This window comes from Plectropomus leopardus, chromosome 3, assembly GCF_026936395.1.
Source record: "Plectropomus leopardus strain MGB_pleo_1.0 chromosome 3, ASM2693639v1, whole genome shotgun sequence".
Lineage (NCBI taxonomy): Eukaryota > Metazoa > Chordata > Actinopteri > Perciformes > Serranidae > Plectropomus > Plectropomus leopardus.
The window spans coordinates 18,569,687-18,591,898 of NC_142178.1; the positions used below are offsets into that span (position 1 = coordinate 18,569,687).

General features: G+C 40.6%; 1 protein-coding gene and 1 long non-coding RNA gene across 2 annotated transcripts; one reads left to right on the forward strand and one right to left on the reverse strand.

The window, feature by feature from the left end:
* The first annotated feature begins 9,297 nt into the window (after positions 1–9,297).
* On the forward strand, positions 9,298–22,135 carry LOC121942114 (beta-1,3-N-acetylglucosaminyltransferase lunatic fringe-like). Its single transcript, XM_042485220.2, has 8 exons — positions 9,298–9,797; positions 15,958–16,006; positions 16,854–16,956; positions 17,042–17,195; positions 17,828–17,913; positions 18,021–18,180; positions 18,275–18,360; positions 20,185–22,135. The coding sequence occupies exons 1-8, from the start codon at positions 9,432–9,434 to the stop codon at positions 20,249–20,251; spliced, it is 1,071 nt and encodes a 356-aa protein (XP_042341154.1). The 5' UTR covers positions 9,298–9,431; the 3' UTR covers positions 20,252–22,135.
* On the reverse strand, positions 10,163–15,963 carry LOC148189969 (uncharacterized). The gene is made up of 3 exons (XR_015776244.1): positions 15,830–15,963; positions 11,875–12,016; positions 10,163–11,786 (listed from the first exon to the last, which is right to left on the reverse strand). It is a non-coding gene; the product is annotated as an uncharacterized LOC148189969 (long non-coding RNA).
* Positions 22,136–22,212: the final 77 nt, after the last annotated feature.

Consider the following 22,212-nt stretch of genomic DNA (forward strand, 5'->3'; position numbering starts at 1 on the left):
CTGTGGGTCTGTTTGTTCAGGAGAAGAAACAGAAGGTCTCAGCTAGATTAAAAACACACACATACTTCACTGTTAATGTGGTTTTAATTGCATTACCATATGAAAACAGGCAAGTGATGTGAAACACAAGTAGCAAACAGGGAACATTTGGAATGGCCACACAGTCGTCTGCATCCCTCCTCTGTTTGGGTGGTTCACTGTGGAAAATACCTACTATGGCACAGGACCAGAGAGACTGAGAAGCACAGACACGGGTGAGATAATGAATGTGCTGAACCAAAGTGAATAGATGGAGTGAATCGAGAAAAGAGAGCTGGGTGGATAAAAATAGGGAAATTAGGGAATGAAAAAGGTGATCCATCCAGATTGTTCTCATTTGCCCGTCCTTGAGGATGAAAAACACTTTTTGTTAAACGTTAATCTTATTCTCTCTCTCTCTCTCTCTCTCTCGCACACGCGCACACACACTACATAAAGGCTGTGCAAGTTTTCCACCATCAATAAAATGATACTAAGCCTAATGAGAATAGTGTCTGTCTGGCCAAATCAAGATCTACACAGGCTCTTTCCTTGATTGTGCAGTAACCAAAGAAGTTGCTTTGTAACAAAAATCTATATTTTAAGTAGGCTGACTCTTTATGATTAAAAGTGGCTTGCCTTTTCTTAGAAGATGACTGCCCAGATTCCCAGCAGATAATTAGTTCCAATGACAACCAAGAGTCATAGCAAAAAATAAGAAACCTTTGCAAACCACTCTTGCAGACAATCCCCCTCTCTGTTGTTGATCAATATGATTAATATGCTCCAAACTCTCAACTGTACATACATACGTGTCTTCCCTGTCACAACATTGCCTCATCAAAACTCAGTTGGAAGTAGCAGCAATTTATTGACAAAACTAAATATTTCTTATTATTTTTTATGAGGTCAATGTGACCTTGACCTTTGACCTTCAACCAACATATTCTAATTGGTTCATTCTTAAGTACAAGTGAACTTTTTTTTTTTTTCAAATATGGGAACCCTCTCAAGGCCATCTATATTGCATTCATGAAAATGAGACAGATGCAAGGTCACACTGAGCTTAGAGCATCAAACTGTTATCAGCTTATCCTTCAGGCCAATCAAATGTTTGTGCCGCATTTGAGGGAATTCCCTCAAGGTGTTCTTGAGATACAAAAATGATGAAAAGATGTATGCAATGTCACCAAGACACTGACCTTTGACCTATGACTACAAAATTCTAATCAACTCAGTATTGAGTCTAAATGAATGTTTGTGTCAAATTTGAAATTCCCACGAGGCATTCTTGAGATATTGCATTCATAAGAATGTGTCGGACAGATGGACAAATGGACAGATGGATGTACATTATGGAAGGACAGACAACCCAACCTCAGCTATCGCCTATGTGGAGGCATATGATTACTGTTTGTGAGCTAACATGGCCCAATAAACCTTTTATGGGGTCCCAGTTAGCTTTTGGGCCCTTATTGACGTGTTAACTTCCAGTCTTTATGATGAGAGTTCTAGCAGCTGGCTGTTACTTCATATTCAGTGGACAGGTGTGAGGGTGATATTAATCCTCTAACTCTTGGCAAGAAACCAATTTAAGTGCATCTCCCAAAATGCAAAACTATTCCTTTAAAACCCCCTACTGTATTATCATGACCTCAAGTGCATCAAAGGAATTTGCCATGTGATTCTTTAGTTTTGCTTTATGCTTGGCCAGGCTAAACATGTCCACTCTCCAACTCTGCACTCAACTCACAGGCAAAAGATATTTTATCAATCAACTCATCTGACTCTCGGATGGAAAGTAATTACTTGTATTTCCCAAAATGCTAAAACATTATCTGAAGTTATAATGTAGGAGCCACTTTAGCTGATATTGTACCTTAGTAAGGTGAAATCAAAAACAAATTCACAATGTGTCAGGGCATTACTTTTAAAATGTCCCCTAAAATCAATATGTATTGACCAGGAGAATGCTTCAAATGACCACAAAGAGACAAAAAAAGACCATAGAAGGATGTAAAGGAAATGCAAAGACACAAAAAAAATCACAAAAACAAGCAAAATGTGCTAGTTACCAAGGCTAAGTTGGAGTTATCATTTGGGGATCATAAATGTCTACAGTTTTTAATGCAATTCCTCTAATATTTGCTGGGTTGTTTCAGTTAAAGCTGGGACACTAAAGGACACAAGAGGACACACAGTACTCTTGATATTGTTGTGGATCTTTAGCAGAACTTATTGTAGCTGCTATGAGTGTTTCTTTAACCCTTTGAAACCAGGCTTGATGTTTTTTAAAATTGTGAAGACGACATAAGAAGAAATGACCCAAAGACTGAAAGAAATCAGTATAAAGTACAGAAAAGAAAATTTTATGAAACTTAGTAAAAACAAACAAAATAAAAATGAACTGACGGGACAGAAAAAAATTTAAAGAAATATATACTATTCGGTAGATAATTATTAGCATTAGAAATATAGTTCTCTAGAAATGACACAATTAAAAAAAACATTTCTAAATCTACTAATTTCTTGCAATTTGCAGGCCATTTCTTCATAAGTTGCTCATGGTCTTTTTCTCCGATGTCTCACCAGACTAATTTGCTCAGGGTTTAAAGGTTTAAATACTTGTAGGAGGCATTATAACGAAGCACAAGAAAAGTAACATTGATCCAGGTTTCAAAGGGTTGAACACAAAAACAGGCTCTGATCCACAAGCAGATGAGTTGTTTCCTCATCCTCAAGTTTTTGGGGGGAGTAGAGAAAAGCTTTAATCAATATCACATTGTGGACCAGAATCCCCTGAAATCGTGACTGACGCCACGATAGCCACAAAGCTCTGTCCCAGACATCAACCTATGACATATCTTACCCCTCCTCCTCCTCCTCTCCCCAAAGCCCCGATCACTTGCTTCCTCCCCCCACACCACTGCATCCTCCTTTCCCCTAGATGTGGTCTGAGAGCGATCCCTCACTCTGGCAAGAAGAAAGGATGAAAACATCCCTGTTTGTTCTCCTTCCCACTCGCAATCACACAGCTCTTAAGTTTCTCTTTTCACGGGTATAACCACATTTAAGCAGCGGCTGATCTTCGATTAATTCAAACATTGAGATGAAAGAGGCTTTCAAATCTCAAGAATGTGTAGGGTACTTTGTTTTTTTCTTGTGTGTTTGTGCAGTTTAGAGAAAGGAAACGGGGGAAAAGTCCCAACTTGAAGCTTGGAAAACGGTGACCTTGCACTTTGAATGCTGCAACATATTGACAACAAGATGAAACAAGAGGGAAGAAAGAAAGGAGAGAGGGAAAACAAAGAAAGAAGGGAAGAGAGGAGGGAGATTTGAGAAGCTGAAATCAAAGAGAGAGGGATTAAGCAAGGGGAAAAACTGAGCTTGTTCAACTGTCCTTGTATGTTACTGTTGCACATATCACACACACACACACACACACACACACACACACACACACACACACACACACAGAGCCAAAGAGAACCATTATGCTGTAAACACACAGACAAAAGAGAAAAGGAGCAGCAAGCACACACACACACACACACACACACAGAGAGAGAGCTTCTGACAGGACTATAAATAGAGATTTTTCAATCCACATCTATTCAACAACCACCACATTCTCCAGATACACACTCGCACACACAAACACAGCTTCAGCTCACACTGCGGCTGCACTCATATGGTTTGAGAGGAAATGAAAGCCATCATAAAGACAGGGACTAGTGTGTAAGTGCATGTGCAGTTCAGCTGTTGTGCTTTACATGATCTGCAGCAGGATGAAAGTGAAGGCAGTAAGCTGTCCTTATCTTTGAAGGGAGGGAATAAAGACGTTTTTCATGACAAAGAAACAGAAAACAGAGGGGGAAATAATGAGGTCTGGCTTCGCTCTCCCACTGCTGATTCTCTCACTATGTGTGTTTCTTTAAGTTATCAGCAGTTGTTTCCTCTATATGTCATGCAGAGCAGGAAATCTGCCTCTTTGGCGAGAAATACAGAAATGAGATCCTTTTTGGGCCAAAACGTATGTACTTGATCTCACCACTGTTTGTTCTAGTTATGTCTTCCAGAAGAAGAAGAAAGCACTGAAGATATAGGTGCTGCAAATGATGTTGAGGTAGTTACATTGTTTCTGCCCACACGTTCTTACAACTCCTCAAATACTAACACTGGCCCCTTGTGTTAACCCACTGAAACCTGGATCGACATCAGTTTTCTTGTGCCCCATTTAAAACATTTAGAAGCCTTTCACAAACTGTTTAACCCTTTGAAATGTGAGAAGATGGGTTTAATTTCATTCTAAAACATGGGGGGGAAAGGAAATAACCAACTTGGCAAGAAATGTCCTACAAATTGCAAAGGATTGTTTTTTGTTTTGTTTTTTGTTTGTATTTTGTTGGGGGGGGGGGGGTTGCAAATTTAAGGCTATTGTAATTTTTTTACTAACTTTTTTTACTTACTTTGGACCATGTCTTGTAAAGTTGCTTGTTGCCTTCTCATGTTTAAAAAGACATCAAACTTATTTGCTCAGGTTTCAAAGGGTTAAACTGAGATGCTCTTGTAGTACAGGTGATGATAGGGTGATAGTCATGGTTTGCACTGTGCTTTTGGTATTGATGATGATGATTAGGTGACAGTAACAGTAAGTACATATTGTACTTGTAGTACTGATGTTGACGTTGATGACTGAGTGACAGTAGCTATACATAGTTGTAGTATTGATGATTATGATGTTGAGTGGGTGACAGAAACAGGACACATTGCACTTGTGAGCTATATTGACCTTTATGGTGCTGGTCCTGATGCTGCATTATTGTAACTGTCATGGTCTGTTGATGGTGCTGTATACTACACCCAAAATGGTTTACATTATAGGAAGATTGTGGCGGGGGGGGGGGTGGAAAGTGGAAGGAGAACTAACAACACCACCTTGGAAAATTACACTCCAGGAAATTCTTTCTTACTAACACAAAATTATGTTGAAAATTGGTATTAAGGGCACACAGACTCATAACTGAAACCAGGATAGACGTCATGGCAAAATAAACCAAATGTTATTGAAAATAATTTTCAGAAATTGTGCAGGGACTGCAGCTGCTGGGGAGGAAATTAAAATGTAATATAAAACGAAAAAATAAAACGAATTATAATGAGGGGAATTAAAGATTAATTTATATACAGAGCATAAAACCACAAACTGACTAAAATACAGTCCAACCTTGGCTTAACTTAACAAGGAAAGTGAGCTGAGGCCACTTGCAGCAAGGCAGACTACACTGTAGGCTAGGCGTGCGTCCACCTTCTCACCTCATGTGTGACACAGCATAACGGTGCAATACACACTTGTTTCCCAGTGCTCCTACTTGCACACATGAAGTGAAGGGACCTCGCCATGTGGGCCTAGCCTCTGAACAAAATGGCACTCCACTTCACGGAAGAAAAATATTTAAAAAATTAAACAAATGAAAACCCAGTTGGTTAAATCATAATGAAATAAGTACAATCTGAACAAAACTGAGGCTAATCAACATAAAAAGCTAAACAAAGGGCAAAACAAGAGTTAAAGTAAAATTGTAAATGGGATAAGAAAAATAGCAACAGGTTAACCTAAATAAAAACAAAATTAACAGGGTTAACCATGCTGTTTGTTAAACTGTGCGTTGTCAGACCCTACTCCCCACCTCAGGTATGGGGCATTTACACAGCGTCACAAAGATAAGCAGGACATCTGTGTATTCTTCAAGCATCAAGTGCAGCCAGAGTGCAATCAAGGCTGCCTTCAACAAAAAGCAGGCAACTAAGTGTTCAGAGAAACAGTTTGATTGTCCACCAGCCACAGCCAAGGGAAAAGTTAAAAACTAAGCTTGAACAAAAAAGGCTTTATATAATCAGACTCTGATTGGGGGAGTGGTTGGGGAGGAGTGAGGCCTGTGGCTGCGTTCAACAGCACTACATGATTACACTGACAAACTGGAGAGAGGAGCACCTCACCACAAGATGTTTGTCATTCTCAACGCTCACTGAATTATTACAGTCCTTCTGGAGTGTAGTTTGCTAACATTCTAGCACACCACATTGTCATTAACATAACTCAACCGACTTCTGATTTCACACAAGACATAAACAACAGTCTCCTGTGTGAAAGTGTGTGTGTTTGACCCATCCACCTCCCCTAAAATCCTGCCCACCCTACGCGGACTTTCTCAGTCTTTATACTGCAGCAGTTGCTCATACTGCCGCTGAAGGATACCTTGGTGTGTTGGTATCTGACACCAAGAGCCGCTGACCAAGCCTTGGTGCGTGATGAGTTGGGAGTGAGACCGGGGTTGTTTCTGCAGTGGTGGAGAAAGTAAGTATAAGTATTCATTGTGCACTATGGCTTTAAAAGTTCTACTAGCCAATTACAGAATATTATATTACTCCATTTTTTTTACTAAAGACTTCCTGTAAGAACATTTTGATATTGCAGTTCATCAGCGTGGAGCCAGTTGTTCATGTATGCATACACCTAAAGCTGTCTCCTTTAATGTATCATTAAGTATTTTAACTGATCAACAGGATGATGACGAATGCTTCACCCTAACTGGTGATAAGATTATGTGAGATAATGTGACCGCAAAGTTCCCCTGAATAAATGGCAACGGTCACTGAATGTTTGGTCACATTGTTACTGCTGAGTTTCAGTAAAAAGAAGCCTTAAAGTCTTGTGATACAAAATGGGAAGCGCGATTAGAAGCTAACTGTGTTTTCTTGTAAACTTTATTATCAGCTCAAAGAGTTCTTTGTAACTTCATGTTTATTTTATCTCTTTTTAAGCAACAGGATGTGAAATAATGTTTTTATGTTACAATATATAAAGTTTATTTTAGGATATGCTGCAGTACATTAGCAATACATACATAAGCATACACTAATTAAACATTTCAAGGTTCACTTACTGGCATTTTCCAGAGCGTTTAAACATTTTACGTGATCTTCCTCAGAACATGGAGTTGGACCTGTTGACATACAAGCTCAGTAGTTGTTGGGATTTTACTAAATCCACTTTTAGGGGTTTTCAAGCAGCACAAGCTTTTTCAGAAACTTGTGTGTAAACAGGCTCATCTCCCTTACAAATGTGCAACTCAAACTGTTATTTTTAAGGTCTAGAAATTACTTTCATGTCAAAATTATAAGACAACATGATCAAGTCTTCAAATTCAATGGATGAAATCAAAACAAACTAGAAAACTAGTAAGTAGGCATTTGGACTGCTTTGCCAAAGTAAAGATTTTGTCCTTTTCAGTACTAGTGCACCAGTTTTCTACAGTTTTCACAGACTAGGTTTGTTGAAAAGTCAAGCAACCCATACTTCCTTGAATGTAATAACACATAATGCAACCCTTCACCCTCCCAGCGATGTCCACTCTTCACTGGTCAGAGAGTGTCTTAAAATGTAATATAATACTGACTTTGCTTGAGGGATCGGCACAGATTATTCAGCACAGACAAACTGCACATTATTAGAGAGGAAACATTCCTCAGATGGTTGGTGGATCTGGCAACCTGACTGCTTGGCACGCCTGTCCTCTGTGTGTTTGCGTGTGTGTGTGAGTGTGTGAGTGTGTGTGTGTGTGGTTGGCCGCACTACACACACCCCAATGTCACGGTCGTCTTCAACATCTGTCCACTTCGAGGATGACCTGCCAGGCTCTCTCACAGATGAACAGCATGCATGTTGCTGTCCAATGTGGAAAACTGCTGCTTTCATCTCCTGCTGTAATGTTTCAAGCTATTAACACGGTACTTTACATACAATACAAAACCTGCAAAAACAGTCATATTTTAATCCTAGTGATATCATTGAGGCTATGAGTACATCAGTAGCAGTGAGATACAGGCTAATATTAGCCCCATTTCCTTTTAGAACCAATGTTCTAATTCACTATTAGGCCTTGAAACACCACCACACACTCAAATACAAACAGGTGCTGAATTAAAGGAAAAGGCTGACTGCCGAGGTACATTCTCTTGTAGGCTATTTCTCCCCTTTGATTTATCAACCATCTGTGTAAATGTACCATCACAGAGCAAATGCATCCAATTGCATGTTCATATAGGGCCACACCCAAAGGGAAAAGATATTGTTAAGTGGTTGTATTATTGTAAAAAAAAATAAAAATAAAAAAAACAACCTTAAAATAATATATTTGCAATCTTTCCAGAGACTAAAAGAGAAAGTATAGCAGTTTTTGATGTAGAATTTCAAAAGAACAGTCCAAAAAGTCAACGCTGAAGAAAATGTTGAAAAATGGCTAACTACAGTAGGGTTAGGGTTAAACTGAAAACTGATGCCTCCTGCAAAATCTCACAGAACAGGCTGGTAATTGTAAGTAGTATCCACAGAGTTGCAAAAGCACAAAACAAGCAAAAATAGACTTAACTTAGCTCATTAGCGTGGGGTATAGTGGCATGGCATGTCCTCATCTTGTTTATCACAGTGACCAACCAGATGTTTAGTTTTCTTTATCTCGAAAAAATGGGCTTCGTTTTTCCAAGATAATGAGATAAATTAGGCTAATCTGTTATGACAAGAAAACCAGCCTTGTTTTCCCAACATAAGTTGTTATCACGAGAAAACGAGCATCAAAATCGAGAGGCAATGGCATAAATAAACCGTGATCTCGAGAAAACTGAGAAAATAAAATGTATAGAAAGATGTCCTTTCATGGCTTCCGTAGTATTGCCTTCTATGTGCCCTATTTCTGTTTTTCCTTTTTTTTTGTCAAAGTACTTTGTAAACTCTGTTTTTAAACATTCACATAAAGTTATTATCATCATTATTGTTCCTGGTGGTAAGCATGGTTTGTAGGTCTGTATCACCTACAAATCAAACAGTCTGTGGCTATACATGTTTCCATGAGCTCAACAGCGGGATACACACATGCACTAATATGCACGTGCAGCCAGACCAGCTTACCACAACAAACAACAGAAAAGCTTGTAGGCTATTACAGCACACACACAGACTCATAAACTTTACTCTCTGTTTGGGGCGCCATTACTCTTTTATATCTTTATACTGCAAACAGTGGTTTTGCTGCTCTAATGTGGCATACAGAAACCTTTCAGCTTACTTGACTGCCAGAGTCAGGCTCTGCGGACATGTGGACCTCGCCGCCTCTTTGCCGCCTAACCCCGCCCACAGAGAGCGCTCAAACCGGCCATTGGCTGAACGAGGCAGCGTCTCGCCCACTGGAGGGGTTTATAACTTCACTGTAAAATAATGCAGAGAGTTACACAGCGGGAGGTCAGCCTCTGAAAGAGAGCAGGAGAGCGGCCGTTAGTTGCTTCAATGGAGATGTTGTAAACTGAAGAAAAGACTTTCTATCCATGAAAGAAGCTGTAAAACCATCACAGTCACAATGTGGAAACCAGAAAAAAGCAGCTTCAGCTCTGCAGCGGCCGCCGCGGTCACCTGCCTGCTCGTGACCGGGATGCTGGTTGTCACTGTCGGACAGCCGAGCAGAAGAGAGCCGGCGGACCCCCCGGCTGCTGCTGCTGCTGCTGCTGCTGCAGCGGCGGGCGGAAAAGTTTTCTCGGCGTATTTCCGGAAACTCACCCGGGAGAGGCGAGCGATAAGCGACCCTTCTCGAAGACGCGCTCCCCCCGGGCCTGTGGAGCATCTCTCCCCGGCTGACCTGTTCATAGCGGTGAAAACCACCGGGAGTTATCACCGGCAGAGACTGGAGCTGCTGCTGGACACCTGGATCTCCAGAAATATGCAACAGGTGAGTCCCCGGGCGCGTTTTTAGAGGATATCTGATACCCGTCACTTGGAAACAATTCAGCTGAATTTCATACAAGCGACACAGATATTGTCAAATAACAGAAATACGACTTTAACTTAATGATAATGTCACAAAAAAGAACATGACTATTACAGCTGTCAGAAACCCGGAGAGAAGCACTACAACCCGATTCACTAAAGTGGGTACAAACCCAAAAAGTGCATACACTAGCCTTCAAATTATATTATTTTGTGTTAATCCTAGTCAAACAGCTTTCCCTCATAGTACCTTGGATTTACTTGTAAACCAGAGATTTGTCAGCTAATGAAGGGTCATATTAAGAAACGTTTGTCTTTCAGTGCTGATTTAAGATCAGACCTTAAATAGCCTTCTGCAAATTATGAGCCCATGTAAATTGTTCCTAAATGAAAGGAAATTGTATTTGTATAGGGTGAGGGTTCCCTCATCTCCTGCTGCAAATTGCAAGAGGAGTTATAAACCCCCTAACATGACGGCCTCTTTGATCCAGCCTGCCAGTAAATTGTAAAACAGAGATAGATGCCTTTGTAATGTATGAGAGGCACATCTGAGAGCTAACAGGCTGACCACACTGCTGCAGACATGTTGACATGATACCAGGCAGGAGAGAAACACAGGAGGAAAGACTATACTGCAGATGGATGAATGGACCCTACGATTCATTAAATTGTCTCAAAGAGAATATGAGATGCAGATTTGCTGAAAGGCTGCAAATACAACAAAACTATTGTTCAGTTGTAATTCAGACTGTCATCAATGCACAGAGACTCACTGTAGTCTGAATTTTAAAAACCATGCTTCAAACACGATTAAAACTGAGATTTCATAGCTTTGAAATAAAAGAGGAGGTTAAATTTTAAAGAAGTCTACAACTTCAGAGGTGGAAAGTTTAAAAAAATATATGTTCTCTTTGAAGGTGCTAGTACTTTTAGTTCATCTTTCTACTTCTATTTCACCACATTAAAGAGAGAAATGTTATCATTAATACACCATGAGAGTTAAGAGACAGCAGCTGTAGTTACCGGCTATTTCTGTTTCTACTCAAAACATCTGCTGTAAGATCACAGAATATGATTTAGTGCCTTTGAACTATCCAATCGCAGATAAAGAAAGTTGAGATAATGCTTCCCCTCGGACACGTTCCACATTAAAATACCTTTCACACCTTATTTAAATCCTAACCCAGTCGTTTAACAGTAGCCTTTCTTTTCTTTGACTTGTTGCTCCTATTTTGTTTTTTACTCAAGTACTTTTTTGAACACTGGACTTTTATGTGCAGTGTAGTTTTTTTCTTTCATATCATTGTGTCTTTCATGTAAGTAAATAATCTCAATAGGTAACTGATGCCTTTTTTTTATTTTTGATTAATCTATCAATTACCATCCAACAGTATAAAACTCAAAGATATTCTTGTCACGCTCATAGAAAAGTTAGATAGTTGTTATTATTTTTGCTTGAAATATTACTTAAGCAGTCATTAAAATAGTTGCCAGATAACTTACGATTAATCAGCCAATCATTGCAGCTCTTAATCTGAAATCTTCTTCCGCCACTGATCGTAGTTGAAACTAGGCATGTAGCAAACTCAGATTTTTTTCTTTTATATAGTCTGACAACTAGAATGGGTGTCAGTGGGACGTTCAGGGTGACAGCTACATTCACATAATAAAGTAACAAGACAAAATTAGCCTTTTGAGTTAATGGGTGCTAACCACTCTAACAATGGATCGGAGATGTGCAACAACATTTTTTATAGGCGCTAGATGTCAAACAAAAGCCAGAGACTGAATCATGTTAAGTTGTGTTGGGCTGAAAATTCACCACTTCTAAGCAGAAAGCAGAAGATAATGTCATCTCAGAGCCTGGTCGGGCAAAGCTTCTTATCCTCCAGGTAGCTGCTTCTGTCTCCCTCACACTCAGCCTGGGTCTGCAGCTGCCTGGACCAGAGAGCTGGTGAAAGTGAAGAGAGATCACTCATCAGTGACATCTAGGGACAGAAAAGTTACTAAAAGTACATTTACTGACAAAAAAAACCTACTTGACTTGAAGAATCTTAGTCAGCTGAAGTGTCTCCAACTGATGATTCGAACCATTGACTTTAAGGGGGAAGCCTGATTAGAAACCATCTCTTCCTTCTCATTAAACCAGCTGTCCTGTGATCTGGAGGAGTTTTAACATGCCTGCTGGATTTGAAAGACACATGTTGAGCCTTACAGATAAATATTTGAGATCAAACAGTATGAGCAGACAGCGTTTTGGTCTGAAGCGGTGAGTGAGTCAAAGATGAATCTGCTGCTGTAAAACACATGGGACTGTGGTAAACTGCACCCAGCGGCTTCAAAGGTCATAATCAAATGCAGACACGACTGCGGAGCGCAACGCGGTCGCTCTGATTTCCATTTAAACCCCAGTGTTTGAGGAAGGACTCGTTCAAGTCTCATCACGTGCTGCATTGGGACTGTTTACATGTAAACAGAGCTTATGTAGGGGAAATCAGCTGGTGTGTGTGCGTGTGTGTGTGTGTGACGCATTCTTGCATCTGCTCTCACGGTCAGGTGTGTGTGCATGTGTGTAACTCTACCTGTTTCCCAGACACACCTCTATACTGTGAGACTGCTGAGTAATGGAAATACAGCAACACACAGACACATTCTCACAGTGTTACCTCCACTTACACAGACGCCCTGGGAACTCACCAGATTTCTCATGGGAAGTTAAAAATGTGTCACAAGAGTAAACACATGCACACACACCACTTTCTCCTACCCTGGTAGTTGTTGTTGCCACTCCTTCCTGTGTTGTAAAGCTCAACTGCCGACAATCAATAACCCACCAACCCCCTCCTCCAAATCCACATTTTTTCTTCACTCTGACCCCCCACCCTCCCCTGCCCTCCCAGCTTGGCCCAAGCACACACTGGTGTGACACACACTTGAGCAGACTCAGAAGCTGAGCGCTCTCCAGAGGCTTAAGAGGCTCAGAGTGAGAAAAAAAGGCTGACAAAAGCTAACAGCTGGCCGGACACACAGATATGTTTTTCTCTCTCTACCACAGGCAGTGATGTGATCACACAACACTTGCACCAAAGATTTATTATTGAATTTGTGCTGCATGGCGGGAAGGTTGCAGAGTGGAAACCCTCTGAGGCTGGTCTGCTCACTGGGGCAGTGTGTTCAGTGAAGTCAAACAGCAAGAGGACACTTTTTTTTCTTCATACTGCAGCATTTTGTTTGAAAATGAAATAATGACTATGAGGTGTGAGTGTGTATTTTAAGCTGGAATTTACAGATGTTTACAATCGGATAACAGACAGTTTATGTAAACGTGTATAGTGTGTAGTATTTAGTGGCATCTGGCGGTGAGGTTGCAGAACTGAAACTTCTCCCATGTGTCAAGCATATAGAAGAGCTACAGTGCCCATCACGTCAATTGCCCCTATCTAGACCCAGTAGCCCCTTTTACAGTGCCTGTTCAAGGTGAGAATATCACGTCATTATGCCGCCTTGCTGTTTTGTATCAAAGATATGATTGCAGAATGGGGGGACAAAGTTGTCTCACCTTTGAGCCAGCAATGGAGCTAGTATCAGCACTGAACCACAGTCTCTAAAATAAGGCACAACCAGCAGGATGGGACGAGGGGCAGTAACGGGTGTGACTTTTGCATGCAACCTATTGCAAGAAATTTAAAGAGCAGCTAGCAGTTCTAAAAGGAGGAGAACAGCAGCTGAAAATTTCCGCAAATTGGAAAAACAATGGGGTCAAGGAGCTCCTTACCCTCTGAGCAGAAGACGAGCCCAGGCGCCCTATAACATAGATGGTAAATGATTGTAATTGACATGTTATGCCATTGTTAAAGTTTATTAAGTGCTGCTGACACATATGTTATGTTTCACACAAAAGACCAACTTTGCTGTGTTAAACACAGCATGCCTGTCATGTCATGCCTGTCACGACTTTTTTGCTTCAGTAGTGCCGGCATGTTGTCTAAAATCACAAAGGCAGCGCAACAATGGGACTTTTGTAGTGGCTAAAAGAGTTAGCTATTGGTTGCCTATTCTAGCGGACTCTGTGGAAGAGGACTCACTCCCCATGTAGATATGCCTCATTCTAAGGTAACAAAAACACAACCATTGTAACTTTCAGGTGATTATAAACTAATGAAGAGATAGCAATGAATATTACTGACCATTCATGCCAAAAGATGCCCCTAAATCCTACACACTGGACCTGTAAGTCATTTTTTTATTTGGTGTCAAGCCCTTTGCAGGCAATTTCTGCTTAAAGAATATTATTCAGAAACAAGCGGACTCTTGGCAACTTCCCCTCTGATGTTCTGCCAGGCCGGCACTGCAGCAACCCATTAAATATTGATCTGCAGGTCGAAACTCATCTTGGCATCGCTGCCTCTAAAGTGAAAGTTTTATGGACTACAAGGACACATACTGTGTTAGCATTTAAATGACTATATTTCATTGCCTCACAAGCAACCAGCCACCTCTTAAATCATCAACATGACTCAGCAAGTAGAAATGCTTCGTAATTGGACTGAGGTAATGTGTCCGACTTGGACAAGAAAATTACACTTTCAGACCCTCCATGGTGTTGCGATGTTGCGACTGCAACAATCAAATTTAACCAATCCCTTTGTATTCTGTGCCACCTTGAAATTTTGTCCAACTGAACCTCAAATTTTACCATTGTAAATAGGTAAATGATCATTTAATTTCTCATATTGATTCACTCAGCCCCTTCTCCACTCTCTCTCTCTCTGTTTATCACAAGACTACTGATGTGTAGTGTAGGGCTAACTGTTAGCATCACACGGCTAATGTTACCCAACGGTAATTAACTAGTTTTTTCAGGCTTTTATTGCCTTTATTGACAGGTCAGCGTGAGCATGAAAGGGGGAGAGAGAGGGGGGGCAACATTCAGCAAAGGTCTGAGGCCGGAATCAAACCCGCGGTTGCTGCGGCTAGGATGCAACCTCTGTAAATGGGGCGCCGCTCTATCCACTGAGCCACCAGATGCTCCAACGGTAATTAACTAGTTTACAGCAGAGTCAAGCCATTTTGGTTTGGTTTGAGTTTTTGGGACCGTTAAACAGCTCAGAGTTTGATGTTAGCCCCTGCTGCTGCAGGAGGAGAGCAGCTCACAGAGACGGTCATTTTGGCAGAAACAGCTGATCGTCTGTTATCAAAACTGTAGTTCGTTGAGTGGCCAGTTGAGGCTGGCTCACGCAGCAACTCAATCCCCATAGATCTCCAAATTGCACAACTTTACAGCAGAAAAAAAAAAACGTGCTTACAGTCTGACATGGCTCTATAGTTAATTTCAACTTTGATGATTTTGGCAAACACTGATCAACATATATCCTTTTCTGTCAATGAAGAAGCTAAATACCTAATCAGTGAATTATTGATACTTGGCAGATTAATAAACAATGAAAAGAAAACATTAGTTGCAGTCCTACTCAGTTTGGCCATAATAACTCTTAAAACATTGTCTAACATGTGCACGACCATTGTCCTCCTGTATTTTAGTAACATGTGGGAAGTGTTAACTCTGTGTGGATGTGAACAGCCTCAAATTACAGCTGAGATTCAGCACTTTAACCTCACTGTCATTGTTTCATTTTAAATCTATTGTCCTGAAGTACAGAGCCAAGACAATATTTACAGTCTACTCTGTATTTGTGCACTCAGGGTGCATGTTTACTTCCTGTGGAAAGCTGAGGGGTCTACACAGTTTCCTGAGCGCGCAGTGACCCTCAACCCTATCACTCATCACATAAACACCCATGTGTATACACACACACACACACACACACAGACACAGAGTGAAGTTTAGACCAGCTGCTCTGCTGCTGATAGACAAGAGGCTTACCTTTGTCTTGGCCTCCATCCAATATTAGCACGCTTGCTGCTGCCGTGTGCGTTGGTGCGTGTCGGTGTTTGTGTGTGTGTGTGTGACCGAGGAAACAGGTGGAGTCTCACCTGAGATCATAAACAATCCATGAACAATAAAGGTGGAGCAGTGAGATCGTCTGTGTGGTGGTGTTTTTGTTCCCCCGCTGGTCACTGAAGGCTGCTGTGATAACATGAACTGTGTGCTTTTTCCACAGACATTCGTGTTCACTGATGGAGAGGACGAGAAGCTGAGGAAAAGGATGGGTGAGCAGCATGCACACACACACACACACACACACACAGAGGCATTTCGCTGAGTAGCAGCAGTGTTATCTGCAGTGTGTGAGCAGGAAAGCAGGAACCTAGCTGCTGACTGGGCAATACTGTGTTTCCATGAAGCACAGGAAGTCACTCCAGTTTAATCAACAGGACTTTCCTCATCTTACTCATGGAATTGTTTTACTTTCAATGAGGTATTCTTCTCACTATCAGACGTATTGTGCAACTCAACACAGAGAAATTAATCAGCAGTTGGGTTAAAGAAACATAATAACATTTTTACCTTCAAATCACAGCTTCAGCATCATTGTGATGGTATACTGACTTATAATTGGGGCTCCATGTCCCAATTAATGCAGAGTTGCATCTGTTTCTAAGGTTATTGCCCTGATGCAAGTGACAGCTATCAGAACAATAATGATCCAACAGCACAGTGCAACGTACATCGCTGCCAATATTATACATGACTGATCTTATTTAAGTTATCCCTGTCTCACAGAGTTTTGTAGTTTCTCCAGATGCCGTAAGTCACATTTAAACACTTGGGCTAAAACCACAAGTATTTTCAGCAAAACTCATATTTAACTGCCCTGTTGCTAGTTTCCAAGTTTGTTGTCAATGAATGCACGTGTGCAGCTGTCCAGGAGACTCCGTGACACAGGGATGACTCTGATAAGATTACAGCCAACGATGCAATCTTTCATAAATAATATATCAATAATATTGATCATGTCAGGGCAGTATAAACACTAATACATTTCTTTTCTATTATAATTCTAACCATTACAGTTCCACGGTTGGTTATTGACTTTTGTTTATTATTGATTATCAGGAGCTCACCTGATCAACACCAACTGCTCAGCGGCTCACAATCGTCAGGCCCTCTCCTGTAAAATGGCTCTGGAGTACGACACCTTTATTAACTCTGGGAAGAAGTAAGACACGTTCCAAACACACACACAATATTAGTTGTCATTAACGTACTCAAAAAGCATTTCGCTAACTCTCGTCTTGTTGTAGGTGGTTCTGTCACGTAGATGATGATAACTACCTGAACATTGGCCCTCTCCTGAAGCTCTTGTCTCAGTACAGTCACACACAGGACGTTTACATCGGGCGGCCCAGCCTCGAGCGACCAATAGAGGCAATGGAGAGGATCGGCACCACAGAAATGGTAAATTTTAACTGTGATTTACTGTGAATCTGCTCAGACACCAAATTTGATTCTGACTAGAGTTCTCCAGCTGCACACTCATATTCCTGCTCTATAACCGAAGTAGACTTCTATATCTCAGTCCCTGTACAGTCTCTCACTTATTACATAAACATTCTCTAAGTTGCAAAAGTGATTAAAGAAATATCAGTTTACTCTAAATTTTCTCCTGAACTCAGCCTCCCAGAGAGTGAAATCTACATTACATTCACTGACCCCAAACTTAAGCAAAACATACATAGCTATGTGTATCACTAAACAGGCAGATGCACAGGGGACTAAAAATGTGCATGTATGTGTATGTAATGGAACTGCAAAGAGACACAAAATGACGACTAAGAGGAAAAAAAGAACCCAAAAAGACAAAGAATGACTACAAGGAGACACAAAGTCTCTAAAAGATGCATTAACGACCACAAAAAGACACAAATCACCAGCAAAAAATAATAGAGGCAACTGCCATAAATGTGTTTAAGTCCTGCTCCTATGCAGGAGAGGTTGTGGGGCTCTTTGCATATCTATTTTCCAGGGGCCCATTGCCTCATAATTCGCTCATGCCTTTATTCATGTAGTGTTTGTGTGTTTGTGTGCAGAAGCAGGTGCGATTCTGGTTCGCAACAGGAGGAGCAGGATTCTGTCTGAGCCATGGCCTCGCTCTCAAGATGAAACCCTGGGCGAGGTCAGTCTGCTCTTTAATTTATATTATTATGAGATAATGTTGGCACTGTCTCAGCTGTATCTTCACGTCTCCTCTTTCTCACGCTCTCTACTTCTTTCTTTGTCTAGTGGTGGGACCTTCATGGCGACAGCTGAGCACATTCGCCTCCCAGATGACTGCACCATTGGTTATATCGTGGAAGCCCTGCTCGGCGTGAGCCTTACCCGCTCAGCATTGTTCCACTCCCACCTGGAGAACCTGGGACTGGTGTCAGACACACACAACCAGGTACGCACACACACACACACACACACACACACACATAGACCCGCTGATCTGCCAACTGTCTAAACAGCTTGTGTTATTGTCGCCCTGCCTTTAGGTGACTCTCAGCTACAGCACAGTGGAAAACAGCAGAAACACTGTCAGTGTAAAAGGACCATTCTCAATAACTGACGATCCTACGAGGTAAAATATCTGTGTGTATCAGTTTATGACAGCTGAGTTATTTTGTTCGTTTGATGTGGACGAAGGAACACAGAACAAAACAGTGAAACATCAGTTGTCAAACTTAATTGTTTGGTCTCTAAATTGTCAGAAACACAGTGACAAATGCACTAAAAGCCAGTCGATAGCATCAAATTGCTTCTTTTGTTTTCCCGACAATACAAAATGCAGAGACAATCAGTTTGTTATCACATAAGACAAAAAAAGGAATAACCCTCAAAATGGAGAAACTGGAATTTAAAAAAAAAGTTTGGCATTTTTTCTTAATTAATAGCTTCTCTTGATGAATTGTTTCGGCTCCATTTATGATTATTTACCTTTTTTTAATGTCCAGTCTTTTTGTTTGATTATTTAAATAGACCTTCAGTAAATGTTTCCAAAGTAATAGATTGATTATGGGAATTGAAAAGATTTTATTGATATCAATGCCATTATCTGCTTATAGGTCCAATTGTTTTTCCATTCCCTTACTGATTCCCGATCAATATTCTGCATTGAAACAAAAGCAGGTCTACACAAGGTTTTCAGTGTCAACACAACTGTATTAAAATCTCTGGGTCAGACTACAGTGTAAAAGAAACACAGAAAAAGCATGAATGTAAATAGAACAAAAGAAGAAAATATTTGCTAAGCATTTGTTTTCATTTCGTTTTTCTTTGTCAAAAAAGTTTTTGCTAAGCCTGCCTCTGTAACAGACATGCTGCTTGGTTTGGATGCAGTGAAACACCTGTGAAGAGGGTCAGATACATGTAATTCCTGAAATTTGAGCCCATTATCATTATCATTACATTATTATCTTACTGATACTACAAGTAACGTGTTGCCATCTCTTGTAGTGAAATGAAAATACGATTTGGATCATTTCCTCCTCTCCACCATGACTCCTTCCTTTAACAAATTCCCAGCAGCACATGAGTTTGACGTCATTGTTCTGCAACGTACATCTGTCAGAAAAACATGCCAACATCTATGAAAGAAATTGATAAGGTCGGAGGCTAAGATTCCAGTGGATTAGACAATTTGGAGCCGGATCTCGATTCCCTCCTATAAATGATGAAACTTTGCCTGTGGTGAAAGCAGGCCCTTTCTCCAAATGATCCAATCCATGATGTTCAGTTGAACGCAAAAGGCGGCCTTCTCTAAGAATATTTACAGAACACATCACTGAGAGGAAGGACATTCATGCCGATGTTGCAGACAAAAAAAAAAACACAAAGCTTATAACAAACTGATCTTATTTTCAGGCTTCCTGACATTACGGGGGTTATTTTTTTTTTTATTTGTCCAGTTTCCTCTTTCTCCATCTTTCTTCCTTGCTCTGGCCTGTAGTCAGTAATTGTATCATTGTGTATTGAATTTGCCTAATTATGGTTATGTCTGCAGCTTGTCAATAGACAGTGATGGCAGTGTGCCCAGAGGGTGGGAGGGAGGGCTGGAGCTAATGAGATAAGCTTGTTGACCTATTGGTGGACGGGTTAATTGCAAAACATTAAAAATGTTTTCAAACGATCAATAATGGATACTGGTATTGTATTTTTTTTAAGTATTATCAACAGCAGCTGCTCAGTATGTTTCAGGAAAAGCTTCAACATGTGTACTACAATCCGATTTTATGTAAGAGCTTCACGTTGTGTATGTTTTACTACTACGATAAGCTTCCTGGCTTTGTTCATTGTGTGTGTATGAATGTATGCACACAGCTAATTGTATTCACAGCCTTATTTTGAAATCCCCAGTAGGCAGCTTCCAGGTATTGTGGCGCTCATTTCCCTCTCTCTGTCTCAGGTTCAGGTCTGTCCATTGTCTGCTGTACCCAGACACTGCTTGGTGCCCCAGCCCCCGGCGACTTTAACACCCATCCAGAGGCCCAGGCTGCCCAGTGGAGGTGAACAAGTTAATGTCTGACCTAACTGGATTTTCTCTGATGGAGGAGGAAATCGTTGCAGACATCCAGGAACAAAAAGAGGGAGTGTCACTGCTGCCCTCATCTGGCCTTCAAGTGCTGAAGAATCTGTGAAACATCAATGTTTTCCCCACGTCCAGCAGCAGTCTGAGTATACTGAGTTTATATGAGGGACTACTGTTTTATTAGTACCTTAACTCTGACCTTGTGAATAGTTTGGTGTCAAAAGGTCAAAAAGAGAGAGACAGACAATTTATTTTACTTGTTACTTATTTTTAGGTCCTGACGGTGGCACGAGAGGAAAAACAAAACAAAAGGCTTTATCTTCTGTATGTTGAAGAGCTGAGCTTGTCAGACCCACCATCTCTTTCCTCTTGTCTAAGCTCAACATCCATTAGCTCAGCTGCACATTCTCACGCTGTTATTTAACCTCAGCTGCACCCTGGCTCAGCTATATTGAGGATAAAGGGACAATTCACCCCAAAATCAAAACTACAGATTTTCCTCTTACCTGCAGTGCTGTTTATCTATCTAGATTGTTTTCATGTGAGTTGCTTAATGTTGGATATATCGGCCCGAGAGACGTCTGCCTTTTCTCCAAGATAATAGAACTAGATGGCACTCGACTTGAGTGCTCAAAGCGCCAAAAACATTTGAAAAACTCATCAGAAATGTCTCTTTCCAGAAATCATGATCCGGGTACGCAAGATAATCCACAAACCTTGTCAGGAGTAGTTTCATGTAGAAACTACTTCCTTTTTACTGCACTACAGCCATATACCACACAAAAAGAAGTGTGCAAAAGTCAGAGCATCCCCAAATTCACTTAAGAATTCATCCTATGAGAACCATAAAAGTCAATTTATTGACAATCTGCCAAATAGTTTTAGTGATATTTCACCCTACACCAAAGTGCTGGACCAACAAACACATAGACAGTTTGAGATTATCATTCACAGAGTCTGCTGCTTTCCAAAGAAGCTCTTCTTTCCCTCACATTCTCCTACATTTTCAGCATCTTCTCTCCACTATCAGCTGTGAAAGATCATGTGAATGTAAGTGAATGTTACTTGGTCTTCCACCCTGAGCCCCTTACATGCTTCAGTGTTTATCAGTTTAAATTCAGTACATGAAGGAACAATCATATTTTTCATCTTAATGAGGCAAAAAACATCAGGAATATTTTTATGGTGTTATTTGAAGTATTATCATGTCAGTGTTCAATATTATCTTTTCTCTGAAGTATATCACGATTGAGCACTTTGCGGTTTCATTTCTGCTGTTTGCTAGTCATCATATCTTAAAAATACATTTTAGAAAAAGTTTGACATTTTGTGGAAATATGCTGATTTATTTTTAGTTGGATAAAAATATTGATCCCAGTCTCCTGTTCGAGATTGATATCAGACTTCTTATCTGACCCTTGGTTAGAAAGCATAAAAAGGTATAAAGGTATTTCCCAAAATAAACAAACTTCTCTGTGTGAACCAATTTCACATTCTGAACTCATCCAGTTAGGCCGTTACAAAGTATTCTTCTAAAAAGGTGGACATCACCTGCTGTTATCCATTTAAATGGACTGATTATGATCGTTAATGAAGCGTTACACAGTCGCAGTGTAACAAGGATTTTCCCCAAATGACTCATGTTGGGTCGTCTTCTATCTTTCTGTGCATTGAAAGCAGTTGTTACAACTGAATAAAAGTTATTAAATTAAATTTTGTCCCTTGTTAAATGAATGTATATGATGAACCGTTGCTTCTGAAGCGTACGTGCTCTCTCCAGTATCTGGATTGTATGTAGACATGTAATAAAAACAGTTTTGGTCCATGACGTCAGTGTGTTTGTAAGATTTTGTGCTGTTATACATCGAGGGAAATTTTTTTAATGGGGTTGTAAGGGAACCAGCT